Source organism: Meles meles, chromosome 13 (assembly GCF_922984935.1).
Source record: "Meles meles chromosome 13, mMelMel3.1 paternal haplotype, whole genome shotgun sequence".
NCBI lineage: Eukaryota > Metazoa > Chordata > Mammalia > Carnivora > Mustelidae > Meles > Meles meles.
The window spans coordinates 77,971,968-77,985,530 of record NC_060078.1 but is presented as its reverse complement, the minus strand read 5'-3'; the positions used below and the strand labels follow the sequence as shown (position 1 = coordinate 77,985,530).

The following is a 13,563-nucleotide window of genomic DNA, read 5'->3' as shown; positions in this document are numbered from 1 at the left end:
GGGAGCCCATCGGCAGGACTGGAAATAACACAGGGAGGCAGGGCCCTTGTGTGTTCGAGGCTCAAGTGTAACCGTCTTTTTTTTTTTTTTTTTTTTTAAGATTTTATTTATTTATTTGACAGAGAGAGAGGTCACAAGTAGGCAGAGAGGCAGGCAGAGAGAGAGGAGGAAGCAGGCTCCCTGCAGAGCAGAGAGCCCCACGCGGGGCTCGATCCCAGGACCCTGAGATCATGACCTGAGCCGAAGGCAGCGGCTTAATCCACTGAGCCACCCAGGCGCCCCTAACCGTCTTTTTGAATCACAGGCCACTTTTGTCCCCTGTGATCTAATGCTGTTTTTGAGACCGGCTTATGCCGCTAGTTGGAAAGGGGAGGACTCTAGTTTTTTGACTTACTGTTTTTTTTTACATCAAGGTCAGAAACTTACGCCCTGGAGATGAAACTGAACTACTGCTTGATTTAAACCAGACTATGATGTCTCTCGTAACTGGGTTTTGGCTCGACCTCTCTGATTCTTAAAATAGACGTGTACGCATATATTATGTGTTATTGTTAATCGTTCGCAAGTGCGGCTGTGGATTTGGTGGTAGAAAGATTTTTGTACTGAATGAGTAACAGATTGTTCTTAACCCTGTGTCTGGCCTTTGGTGGTCACTTTTCGCTCGTGTGTCCCTCCTGATGGGTGTCGTCTTGCTCTGGAGAGACGGCCAGATAGAGCCTCCTGCCGCCTCTGCCGTAACCCACAGCGTAACCCACAGCTGCAAAGATGGGTGGGACGGGACCTGCTTTGACTCTTTCCTCTGTGTTCCTGAACATGGAAGGGGAGGCAGATGTGAATGACAATTACGAGTCAAGTATTGGGAACTTTGTTCCGATCAAGGAAATTCTTTGGCGGCAGCAAGTCAAATGGCTGACGCACTGCTCTGTGGCAGCGTGTGCGTTAGTGGAATTTACAGGGCGTCCGTTAAACCTGCAGATTCCCCAGTCTTAGCCCCAGAGGCTGTCATCCAGTAGATGTAGAATGGGGCCAGGAATCTGTATTTTAAGTGGGTCTTTAGGTGATTCTGAAATGCACTCCGAGAAGCTCTGGGTGAATCCCAGCCCAGCCCCCCCCGGGACTTCAGGCGGTGATGACGTTTTCTGGGGCAGGCATTAGCACGGATTAGGAACCAGTCGGCCAGCCGCAGCTTTGGCATGGCTCTGGCTGTTCCCAACCCGGCTCCACGCTCCTGGCTGAATGGGTCCTTGTTGACTTCTCCGGAGCCATGAATCAAGCAGCTCTTTATTCTTCTTAGAGGCTGAGTATGGCATTCGGAGTGTGTGACAAGTGCAGGTGGTTGCCCAAACTGTGTTAAGAGCAAGGGAAATAAAGGTGCCCATGGGGTGACTCCTGCCGCCAACAATGCTGTTGTCTTGGGGCCTTCCAGAGCAGCAATGATGGGGCCACTTGCCTGACTCTGGGGAAATCCAGTCTGAAGGTGACCCTTAACACGGCCAGGTGGTGCCTTCAGTGACCTTCGGGGGCTATGGCCACCCCTCCCCCTCCCTCCTCCTTTCCAGTTACCTCTGGGCCATTCTTCCAGCCACTGTCTTGAGAACCTGACCTGAGGGAGTTGCAGAAGGGAGTGGTGTTCCCATCTCTGTTATTAATTTTTTTTCTAATAGGGGGAAAATGCTACCTTCTGGAGGAAACCTGCAATTTGGCGTAGCTAGACCATTGGCCCGTAATGATGTCATCATCTTTTTCTGCCACTGTGACAGTGCTCTTCTCTTTACTTAAATATAAAAGACCCAGCTGCCCTTACAATCTCCTTGACTCAGCCCTAGTCATTGTATTTCCGTTTCTCTTTGGCTGACTGGCCTTTCTTCTTTGTCTCCACCTTGGTTCGTCATTCTTTCTGTACTCTCCCCTGTGTAGCCAAGGGGAACATTAGGTTTCCTCCTTTTCTTCTCCCTCTTCTTCCTTTATTTATCATAATTTCCTGAGCGCCTCGTCTAACCCAGGTTCCATGCGAGACAAGACCCGTCCCCTTCCAGTGTTATTTGGCCGTATCGTTCAGAATGTAGCCGTCTTGGTTTGAGCAGCGTCAAGGAGAATAAGAAAAGCAGAGGAAGGTGGGCAAATAGCCATGCCCTGGAGTGGGGGAGGGGAGCCAACAGATCTCTGGGGGATTAATTTATTTGGGGGAATGTTGACACCCCTCACCAACTCTTATGTGTTAAAAAGGGTGTGTGATTCTTAACAATGAGCACGGGTGCCCCTTTGGTGGGGAAGGAGATGCCTATCAGGTATCTGGATAAAAGAGGGTTATTGGGCTGTAGCTGGAATGAAAACCCCATAAAGGCCGGCAGGTACGTTGATGACAGAGAAAATACCACAGGGATGCCAAGCATGCCTTTACCTGGCGACGGGTGAGCCTGTAATCAGATGTCGTGAGGATGGGTTCTTTCTAGTTACTTGCAAGGCCACTTTTCAGGCTGTATCTGCCCAACCTCCTCTACCACACAGGGAACACTGAGTGTCTTCATGGTGGAGTCCGAGTGTTATCTTCTTGGCCCCGACGCTCGCCCCTCCCCCAGCACACAACGTCTCACTCAGCTCAGTCCATCATTGTTCTCTGTTTAGAACAAGAGGAGTGGTGTTTTGACTTTTCCTTCTTTCTCTCTCTCTCTTTTTTAATCCTTCTGTGAGTTTTTCCTTCTTGACATTTACTAATTTGTCCTGGACTTAACTGTTATAAGACCGACATTTCAGTGTGTTATTTTATTTGAGTCAAAAATACTTTTTCCTCGGGTAGCTCAGAAGAAATTCCTTGTGTTCCTGTCCTAGGAAGCAGGAGTTTTTTGAGGTTCTTTATGCATTTTTTTTTTAAAGATTTCATTTATTTACTTGACAGAGATCACAAGTAGGCAGAGAGGCAGGCAGAGAGAGAGGAAGGGAAGCAGGCTCCCCGCTGAGCAGAGAGCCGGATGCGGGGCTCCATCCCAGGACCCTGGGATCACGACCCGAGCTGAATGCAGAGGCTTTAACCTACTGAGCCACCCAGGCGCCCATGGTTCTTTATGCATTTTGATGCTTGAGGAAAGAGGGGAACTTTTTGGTTGCAGGGGAGACGGGTGGCACACAGCATCTCCCCGTGTCCCTGGACCGGGGTTCTCCCTGCTTTCAGTGCTGGGGCTCGGACACCATGCCAGCCCCTGGCTCGCCCCGCTCTCGCTCCTCTGGAATCGGCATGATCAAGGTGGGGGCCGGTCCGGAGAGTGTGTCCTCGTGAGCTTGTCAGCGCTACTGCAGGTGTCTGGGGCTGCCTGTGGACGGCTGTAGTCGTTAGGAGGCAGCCTCTGCATGTCCACGTGTGCAAGAGAGGGTTTCGCGTTCCCTGGGCCGCACGCATCACTTGGGCGTCGGTGGAGGGGGGCTGCGAGGAAATAGTGGAGGTTTCTTCAGGAGGCATGAGCTATTTTGCTGGGTTTGGTGGATCTGGTTTTCAGTGAGTACCTCGACTTCCTTCTCTGGAGCCAGAAGTCTCCAGAGGGCAGGATAGAGATTTCCCTTTTGCCATAAACCGGTAAACCCATCTCCTGGGTAGGGAGGGACACACGTGCGTGCAGCGCACACTCCCACCACCACTGGCCCCTGAGAAGGGCCGACGGGGTAAATTTTGTGAGACTTTAGTTTTGCCATCTTGGTTGCTGATACAGGTGGATCAAGGCCATCTTTTATAACAGTGTCGTTGAGGTGAGTGGCATGATCCCAGAGACCTCCTGAACGGGACAGGAGATTGGGGGAGGGGGCGCTGGCTGGGTACAAGGGGATTCAGGAGCCAATTTCTTGGGGCTGTGCACTAATGGTTATTAAACGCACTGAGCCCCGTGAAGGCGGGTTCCACTCCTAGAAGCTCATTCACTGTCTAGCAGCCAGATACCATGATCTTGGCATATTTTCCATGGTTTGGTCAATCATGGGGTCTAGTGAGACCTCCCTGGTTCCAGAATACACGTGGGTAATGAGATTGGCCGTGGTGGCTCCCTGCACTCTGCCCTTCCATGTGGGCGCCCCCATTGGGCTGCTCTCCCCTCTCAGCCTTCCAGAGACAGGGCAGTGTGAGATCTGGTTTGGATTTTGGCTCCTGGGATCTTCTAGAAGAACCAGCCCGTCCAGGACCGGTGAGCCATTGCTCTGATGGGTTGAGTCATGGAGTCCAGAGAGGAGCGTGGGGGAGGCAGAGACCTGGTGAAGGAGACGAGTGACAAAAACACCTCGTCTGATGACTTAAATTTTGTTACGGAGGGAAACAGAATCCAACCCCCGAACCCCCTTGAACCTTTAACCTGAAAGCATTTTGTTTGGACATTGGGGAACGGCGGGCAGGGCTTAGAGCAAAAAGTATGTTAACTTGAAGCCTTCTGTTCTGACTTGGGACCGTGGACCCACAGCTTCAGAGCCCGGAATTAGCATGCACATTCGTCACCCGCCCCCCTCCGCCTTTTGCTTCTGCCTGCCTTGTTCTCTGTGAGGTCCCCTGCCTTGGTTCTAATCTAGTCTAATCTAGTGTGCAGAGATAACACGATTTCTTGGTGGCCCTTTAAAAAGAAAAAAAAAATCACTTCCTTTCTTAATCTCCCCTATACACTGTAGAAATATACAAAAGGCACATTTCGTTAAAAGCCTGATTTATGGCACGTGTTAAAGAGATTCCGGAAAGTGGGGAGTTGAGGAGAGACTGAAAATACATGCTAGAACGTGCCTGTGGGGACTGAGGATGGCGAAGGCGGTTTATTTTAGGGTGTTCCCGTTTATTGCTTGTCTGTCACTTAATGATCGCCACCCATGGAATATTTTCAAATTGGATAGGCTATCCAATGAGGGGAGATCATGGTTTTGTGCAAAAAAAGAACAGTATATAATGTAATAGTGCTGTGTTAGGAGATTCACGGGTGGGCAGTGGGAATGACTTGGGGGGTGTGTTTGGAAGGAGAGAAGCTCCAGCGAGATGCCACGTTTCGTGGAGGCATTGACAAGCCAGCGGGGGATTGCGCCAAGCCCGGGAAGCGAGTCAGCTCGCAGCAGAGCGGGAGTGAGGAAGGACAAAGCCAGCCATAGTTACAGTCCCATGCAGGGAGGTAAAACTAAGATAACACCTCCAGGGACAGAGCGACCGAATTCTAGTTTCTCATCCTGCTGGCATTTTCTTACCTTTTTCCCCCCTGCTTGGTGCTTTTTACAGAAGTTTTTTCCAGATTTATACATTGACTCTAAACCTCCACACTTAATCTGGACAGAACTTTCGTAAGTAATCCTTTTTGTAAACACGATTTTCAGGTTTTTTAATAGTCACGGTAACAACCAAGTTTGCCAAGGGTTTCCATTTTGAAAGCTTTCCACGAAAACCTTGTTGAGATTGTTTGGAGGAAGATGCATACGAATGTGAACTTCTGCTGTGGGTTTGTGGGCAAAGGTCGCTCTGGGGTCATAGGTGAGCCTCAGAGCAGTCAGCGTCTGACAGAACTTTAGGTTTTTCTGCTCTTAAGTCCACTCTGAGCTGTATTTGTCACGAGGATGTTTTTATGCTCCAGCTTTTCTCCTGCTCTGGGACCGACCCCTGACTCCCAGATCCTTTGTTTCTTGGGTTTGCTTTTTCCTTTGCTGGAGCCCCAGCCCACCCTGGCTGTGAGCAGAGGGTCTCATCTTCCAGGCCAGTAAGGCAGTCAGCCCTTAATGCCAGTGGGTTTCGTTCTTCACAGGGCACACAGGAAGCTAACATCTCCCACTCGAAACCACCAGAGGCTCCAGATCTTCTGGGTTCCCCAGAGGAAGGTGCCGGTCATAAGCTCCCTCGGATCTGGGCAGCTCAGGATTCTGAAAAGGCGCTAGGAAAAACTACTGTGGTCTTGGCAAATATTAACTGAGCTTTTAGCAAGCGGCAAGGCTCAGCACTAAATGTCTTATGGGTGTGACCTCATTTCACCCTCATGGTGCCCCTGGGGGTGGGAACTTCCCTGGTTTCCTTCTAACAGGTAGGAGAGTCTAGTTTGGGATGGGTAAATGACTTCCCCAAACTCTCACAGTTGGCCAGCGTGGGAATTGGCACATGGCCCGCACCTGATCGGTCCCACATGTCGTAAACAGTTAGCAGGGGAAGGGGAGAAGCGAGGGTAGGCTGCTTGGCCAGGGCTGGTCAGTGGGGTGCCCGCATGGGAGGGTACAGAGATGCTGCAGAACCCAGCACAGGGGAAGGACAAGAGCAGTGTTCTCGTCATTTCTACCTCATTTTGGAAATCAAGTCATCGTGTTTCAAACACGTTTTTCTTGTTAAAGAAGGTGCTTTTTCTAAAACATCAGAGAAATACGTGGGCAAGGCAATACAATTCAAATGGCTTAGAAAGAAAACCTTCTGAGGTAGAGCAAAGTCTGCCACATTCCTCAACTGTTTGAGTCTCTCTGAAGGTGGCCGCTCTGAAATCTATATCCTTCCTGAGCGTTTGGAAGTCATGCTGTGTTCTCACTCCCCACAAGGGAAGAAATTCTGGAGGACCTCTTCACTCAGAACCATATCCCCCTGTTATTTCCCCATTGGGTTTCTCCTCCTCTCCACCAATGCCGGCACGCCAGGCACCGATGGGGAATTCTGGAAATCCTGCGGGGCCGGTGGTAACAGTCCACCTGGCTGGCCTTGCAGAGAGCGTCATGAGGGCAGAATCTGTTAGACCGCGGCCTTTTTGAGGCCTGCATCATCTCATCGCGAGGCTGACTTTTACTACTGTGGTTGGTACTTGTTGCTTGTGACCTTCAAATACAAGTTCCCGTTGTAGTGAATGGTGATTCTTTTCCTCTTCATGGGGAAGAACTTTCCAGAAAACACCAGCCTCCTTTGGAGTCCATAGCACGTGGCCTTGAGTCAGTGTAGTGCAGTGTGTTGGGACCCCCACACTGGAGGGGTGTTCCAGGTTGTCTGTTCGGCCAGGGTGGGGTCCCTGCCTCGGCCCCGGCATTAGTGGGGGGCAGGGGTGGATTCTGGGGGAGTCGCCATGGTTACTACTGTGCTTTCCTCCTTGCTTCTGCCGTTCGAGCGTGTGGACACTTGGGTGTGAGGCCTCAGCCTTTTGGAGCCCCGTCTATTCATGGGGTTCTCTCAGCTCCAAAATTAATGATTCTTCAACTCCTTTTGAAAGAAAAAAAATATTTACAGCGCTCACAATAACATGGCTCATACTGTCTGCATAGTAAAATTTAGGAGGGAGTCCCCCTGTCAAAAGATTGCTTAAAAGGGTCAGAAATGTTCTCTTGTATGTTTTATTTTTATTTTTTAAAGATTAATATATTTAGGGATGCCTAGGTGGCTCCGTGGGTTAAGCCTCTGCCTTTGGCTCGGGTCATGATCCCAGGATCAAGCCCGGCATCGGGCTCTCTGCTCAGTGGGGAGCCTTCTTCTCCCTCTCTTTCTGCCTGCCTCTCTGCCTACTTGTGCTCTCTGATAAATAAAATGTTAAAAAAAAAAAAGATTAATATATTTAGGGGGAGAGTGAGTGGGGGGACAGAGGAGGAGGGAGAATCCTCAAGCAGACTGTGCGGAGTGGAGAACCCAGCATGGGGCTGGATTCCACAGCCTTGGGATTGTGACTTGAGCTGAAATCAGGAGTCTGATGCTCAACTGACTGAGCCACCCAGGTGCCCGTTCTCTTGTACATTTTAAAAGATAATAGAAATTCTGGCTTAAAAATCTCATGCAACTTGATTTTGATACTGAAACCAGCTTCCTGTTCCTAAAATGATTTCCCCCTCCCAGTCCATTCTTGGGTGTCTCTTGGGATTCCGTCTGTGCTAAGGGCAGTTTGGGCTTACCAAGAAGAGAATAAAGGTTTTCCAAATAGGAAATGCCCCAGGAAGTACAGATCTTCAGGTTCCCAGTGGGGATGGTTCAGGTTCTGCTTTGTGAACACTCATGCCGACTAAGTTTGCTCACCTACGTTCCATCTTTGGCATCTTAATTTGAAAATTACTCATCAGCACAGCTGGGGCGTGCAGTTGATCTGGGCAGTCGTGCAGCGTATAGAACTGGGTGGAGGGAAGGTGGGCTGCTTTGCTGGACCATGTTAAACCTCATGTTCCAGTCTTGAGCCTCAAGGCTCGTTCATGGTTCAGAATAAGGTGGTGGTCAAGCAGCCCACGATTGTATCAGGACAGTTCAGTAACTATCAAAACTGGCCTTCCAGGGGGATCTGCGTGTGTTTTCCTTTACAGAAACCAGCACAGGGAGGACGCTATGTTTCAGAAGTAACCCTTTTATCAGATGCAGCCCGAAAAGGATGATGGTGACTGACAAAACTCGGGAAAACCCTTGCCTACCTGAGGTGGGAGAAGAGCTTTGCCATGTGATTATGAATCGAGGACGTATTTTTTTGCTCCTTGACTCTTCATCCCTTGTGTTCAACCCACTCGTTTCTGAAAGCAAAGTTGACAAGATGCTCGATTTTCACCGAATGGTCGGCATCAGCAGAGAATGGCCCCAGGGCCTGGGCTTCAGGTTACCTGGCATTATGGCACTTGGAGCGAATAGAACACCCTTCACCTTCAAATCCTAGGGCTAGCTCCTTGAGACATTCGGCTTTTCTTTCCAAAACGCAGATGAAATATTGAAGAGCGGAGTTTCTAAGAAAGTTCCATGGAGTTGAACAGGCAGAGGGTTGATTCGTGGTCTGAGCTGGTCCACAGGGAGATTGATCCTGCGGGGCTCTGGGATAGATCTCGGCAAAGGCAATTGGGAAGCCCATGGGGTGGTTGCCCTGTGCCCAGGTGCTTATTTGGAGGAATTAGGTCAGAAAGCTGACTTAGATGTTGCTCAGGTACCATCTAAAAATGTTTGCAAACCTGGTCTTAGGAACCTCGGATGTGGTTGAAATCTGGTGCTGCAGAGATGGGAGCCCAGAGGTGCTGGAATCCAGTGGTTTGGGCCTAAATTCTTGACTTTGGCCAGTGCTCCCACTTGTCTTCCTTTCTAAGGGTCGAACATCTGGCTGGGCTCTGGCCGGCTGCCAGGCCTCCCAGGTAGAGCCAGGATTACATCTGGGGCTTCGCGTTTTGTATCCAGGTTTCTGCCGAGTCCAGCTCCTCCATGAACTCCAACACCCCACTGGTGAGGATAACCACACGCCTGTCCTCAACGGCAGACACCCCCATGCTGGCAGGGGTCTCCGAGTATGAATTGCCAGAAGATCCAAAGTGGGAGTTCCCAAGAGACAAGTGAGTATTTCTATTGGCTGCAGCCCCGAATGGAATTGTAGGTATAAATGGGGATGTTGGACTGACATGTTCTTTTCCCGATCTTAACTGCAAAGGTCATGTGTGATGGTGTCAGTAGGAACGAGCGAGATTGCAATTCTAAATAACCAGCTCCTGAAAAAGAAAAGAATGGATTTTTTTTCTCTCTCTCTTTCACTGATTCTTTTAAAACAGGTGCCAGGCATGGCTGGTCCCCAACCAAGATAATACTTTTTAGCACTTTTTTACTTTTGAGATAATTCAAACCCAGTCACATGGACTACATGTAAGATGTATCTCATTTGTAAAACAGATACATTGTTCCAACTTCTGGTTATTAGAACATGACTCTTCTACAGTTCATTTCTTTGGGGGGAAATTAGGTATAAGACATAAATTGAAGAATCTTCAGTCCATGTTGCTCCTTTTAAGTGTTGTTAATGTGGTATGTGGCCGCGAAGGTTTGAATATGGTACCTGACGTCACATTTCCTGGGGTCCGTAGTATTTTCTCTATCGGATGATGTGGAGGTGTTCCAATCCGATGTGTAGTCAGAGCACGGCCACCTGGGCTCTGTTGAAGGCATTACTGGGGAGTCTTTATGTCTTGATTTGGCGTCAGGCCCGTGTATTTGGGCTGTCTTGGGTGGGATTTGATCCTTGCTCAGCTAGCCAGTGGCTGGGCAACCTTGACTCTCTGATCTTCATGTTTATAAAATGATGACCGTGGTATAGACTGCGCAGGACTGAGTGCAGTTCTGGGCTCATGAGTTTCCCCGTCTTGCGCTCCCCTTCATGTAGTGGTAAGCTAGGGGCTCTGAACCACAGACCCCAATGATATGGTGGTGCCAGGCAGAGTGTGTGGGAGGCAGACCCTGTGTTCCTGGCCCTCTGTCTTCTGGGCGCGACCAGCTTCTAGACCTACCTTCTGCAGTATAGTCTGGTGGTCCTTTAAGGCCCTCAGCTCATTTCTGGGGTACCACTTGTAGTCCCTCGAGTCTGAACCGTAGTACTAGTAGAAGGTGGAAATCATGGACTCTCCGTCTACATCACGTCAACTGGGACAAGCTCTTGCCTTGCTTCTATAGAGCTCCTACTCACTGTTGGTCTTGACATTGGCAGTATCTCCCTGAGATTAGGTCAGAGAGGTGTTTAATTACAACAGAAAAAAACTCACCCACCAATGTAGAGGTACCAAGATAAGCTTTTCCAGAGCCTGGGTCTGACGAGCTCTGTTTGGAAAGAGAGGGAGCGTATAGGGCACCGTGATTTTGATTCCCACAACTCCACACCACGTTTGCTTCCCAAGAGCCAATCTGGAGATACTACTGTTCATCGTAAGCTAGAATCAAATAGCTGCCCAGGTCTCTCTCTGTCAGGAGAGTTAATGGAGGTCATTTCCAGTGTGTTCGTGTGTCGTAGTGGAGAGACCATTCGCTTGGGTTTTGAGCAACAACTAGGAAATGTCAGAGAAAAACACAAAGAATGGTGTCCTTACCTGTGGCGTGCGGAAAGAGAACAGGACTGTTTGTCACAAAGCCACCTCGCTCCCTCCTTTGGGTGTACAAGCAGGAGGGCTCGTGCACATGTTCCTGTGCGTAGAGGACTGACCTGGGCGGCTGTGATCGCACGTTAAGAAATGATGGCTCCCGGGTTCAGGCCACAGTGCTCGCTGCCCGTGACGCCACCGTCAACAGTGGACGTCTGTGTGTGCCTAACCGTCTGCTCCCACCTGGAGGGGGGGGCCTGAGTGTGGAAAATGTGAGTGCTAAGTGTTTCAGAAGAGTTGAGCACAAATGTAGGTGGGGCAGATTTCCAGTGAATGAAGGCTATTTAGAAGCGGTTTATTAGATTGGAGACAGAGGTGGCACAAAGAAAGGATTGTTACGCTTGTACTAACAGGGCAGTGGGACATAAATTAGCCATTTTTCCAATGCAAATGTTTATTTTCTGCCAAGATACTAAATTTAATTTTAGTTCAGGAGAGAAACAGAATGACCTCAGCCTAGCATACACTGCCCTCAGTCTTCGCTTAGCTTTTGTAAACCATTGTGTACTTAACCATAAATACAGTATATTTACTAAGAGCTGCTAAATACTTTGCTTTTTGGTGCTTAAATGAAAAACACACACACACACACACATTCATAAGCATTCCAAGGATTTCTCCATTCTGTCGGCTTTTAGAATGTCCAAAGACAATATATGGCCATTAGTAGAACAGGCACCGAGCTTCTGAGCTTAGAAATTAGAAAAATAGTTTATTGTGTTCACTCTGGATTTTCTTCATTAACAATTTGGGTAGTTAAGGATTTCTAAACCGTAACTGTTAGGTCAAGAAAGATTTCTCTCAATTTCTAGAAATGTCTTTGTCCTTCAGGGAAAAATTAGAGATTCCTTGAAATGCGTTTAAGATTCATATCATGTAACTTGGCCAGGAATGTGACCGTAAAATCCACTGGTATTTGAATAATAGTGATTTTAAAGACATCACTTCACAGAGACCAAAAAAGAAGAACAGCTTTAACAGTTTTTCTTTAAGACATTTAAAATTACGAATATTCGGTTGGCTCGAGATCAGAAGCTCCTCCTTGTTAGCACTTAGGAAAGCTGACCGCCTCACTAGCAAGGATACCTTCCACAAAGAAAATAAATCGTGAACACAAATGTGAAACTTAATAGCTGTCCCGCCCGTAATTGACATTCTCTACAACGTCACTAAGAAAATACTCCAGCGCGTGTATACTCCGGTCTCATTAGTTCCATATGATAAATGCTCCATGCTTTTGCAAGCCGCTGAAAGATTTTTATATTTCGTTTTGGAATTTCCCCTTCACCAGATGCTCTGCGCTAATCCTCTATTTACACATTTAGGCTGACGCTGGGCAAACCTCTGGGGGAAGGTTGCTTTGGGCAAGTGGTCATGGCTGAGGCGGTGGGAATTGACAAAGAGAAGCCCAAGGAAGCAGTCACTGTGGCCGTGAAGATGTTGAAAGGTGCGTGGGGAGGGGGACGGGCGGGGGGTTGGGGAGAAGCCTTATCAAGAATGTTCCTTTTGTGGCATGTGAACTCTATCATGGCAGGGGGTCAGAGAGCACATAGTTGACCCCAGGGTTGAGAAGTTTTCAGTATAAATCAGCATCCTGGACAGACGATTTATCTTGAGCTGTGTGCACTTGCAAGAAAGAAAAGCCAGTTTTGCTAGAAAAGGGTGGCCTCCCAGCCCAGACTGTTCTTGGTCAGCTCCTTGTTGATGACCGTGATTTTATTTTTATTCCCACTGTATCTGTATGTGCTTAGAAAAATCAACTCACGTGTGATTGGTTCCTTTAGATGAGTCTGGGTCTGCTGAATTTAACTTGCAAACGAAGGAAGGTTGACCTCTGGGAGAGAGTGAGGAGGCATAGCTCAGAGAGGAGGACATACCTCTTTTGTAAGAGGAACAACGCAGAATTGACACTGGTCTGGGAGAAGCCCTTGGAGAGCTAAAAGGGAAGGAGCGGGATTGGTGGCCCAGCAGAACCTTCTGGAACATGTGAACAGTTACTGTGGGATGTGGATGTCGCATGGGGTTCGAGGGATGACCGCCCGCCCAGCCCTGCTTCATGCTCATGTCCAAGGAGCTTACAGCACTTCCAGCTGTCAGCTCCGTGGTCCTCTCTTAGGAGAGGAGTTCCAGGGAATGGTTCCGTTACAAACCCTATTGTTGGGGGCTGAGCAAGGACGGAGCTTTTCCCGTGTGTCCGGGCAGAGATGCCTGTTCTTGGATGTGGGGGCCTGTGCCATCGTGGATCCTCCCGGAGTTAGGCTCTTTTCTTTCTTTTGTGGGCTGTTGTGTGATGGTCATCCTGACCTTCCCCAAGTAGGGAGGTAGCAGGGTGGAAATAGTATTTTTTAAAAAGAAAAAAGGAATTTTTTTAAGCTCTTGATCTCAATGACTCCTCAGGAAGCTTGAGTGTTTCGAGCCCTTCACTTCAGGATTTGATGCGAGGGAGCCCGTGCTCGGCAGCCCCACGTGTCTCCGCTCCGCTGCACCAACAGAGGTGGCCCTCTGGCTTTTGTCCTGCATGGCTGCGGTCTTCCTGTGTGCCCTCGCCCCCCTGTGTGGCAGGTGTAGGTGGCTGTGTGCCCCCAACAGCCAGCCTCAGCAGCCCCTGGCCACTGACCATGGCCAACGTGGGGAAGGCCTAGGCTTCCAGTCCCTCTTGGCTGAACTTTTGTTTGGTTTTTGGAGGTCAGAATTAGAGATCTGAGCATTTGTTTCTCTGGGTATAATCAGGTTTGCCTTCCCTTTCAGGGTGGAGAC

General features: G+C 49.1%; 1 protein-coding gene across 10 annotated transcripts in view; it reads left to right on the top strand.

The window, feature by feature from the left end:
- FGFR2 (fibroblast growth factor receptor 2) overlaps positions 1–13,563 on the top strand; it is a 102,160-nt gene that overhangs the window by 70,280 nt on the left and 18,317 nt on the right. For all 10 annotated transcript variants that reach the window (XM_046026655.1, XM_046026654.1, XM_046026652.1 and 7 more), the window contains 2 exons: positions 9,089–9,240; positions 12,132–12,253. In XM_046026655.1, the coding sequence (XP_045882611.1) occupies positions 9,089–9,240; positions 12,132–12,253 (274 nt within the window). The remainder of the gene's footprint in view (positions 1–9,088; positions 9,241–12,131; positions 12,254–13,563) is intronic.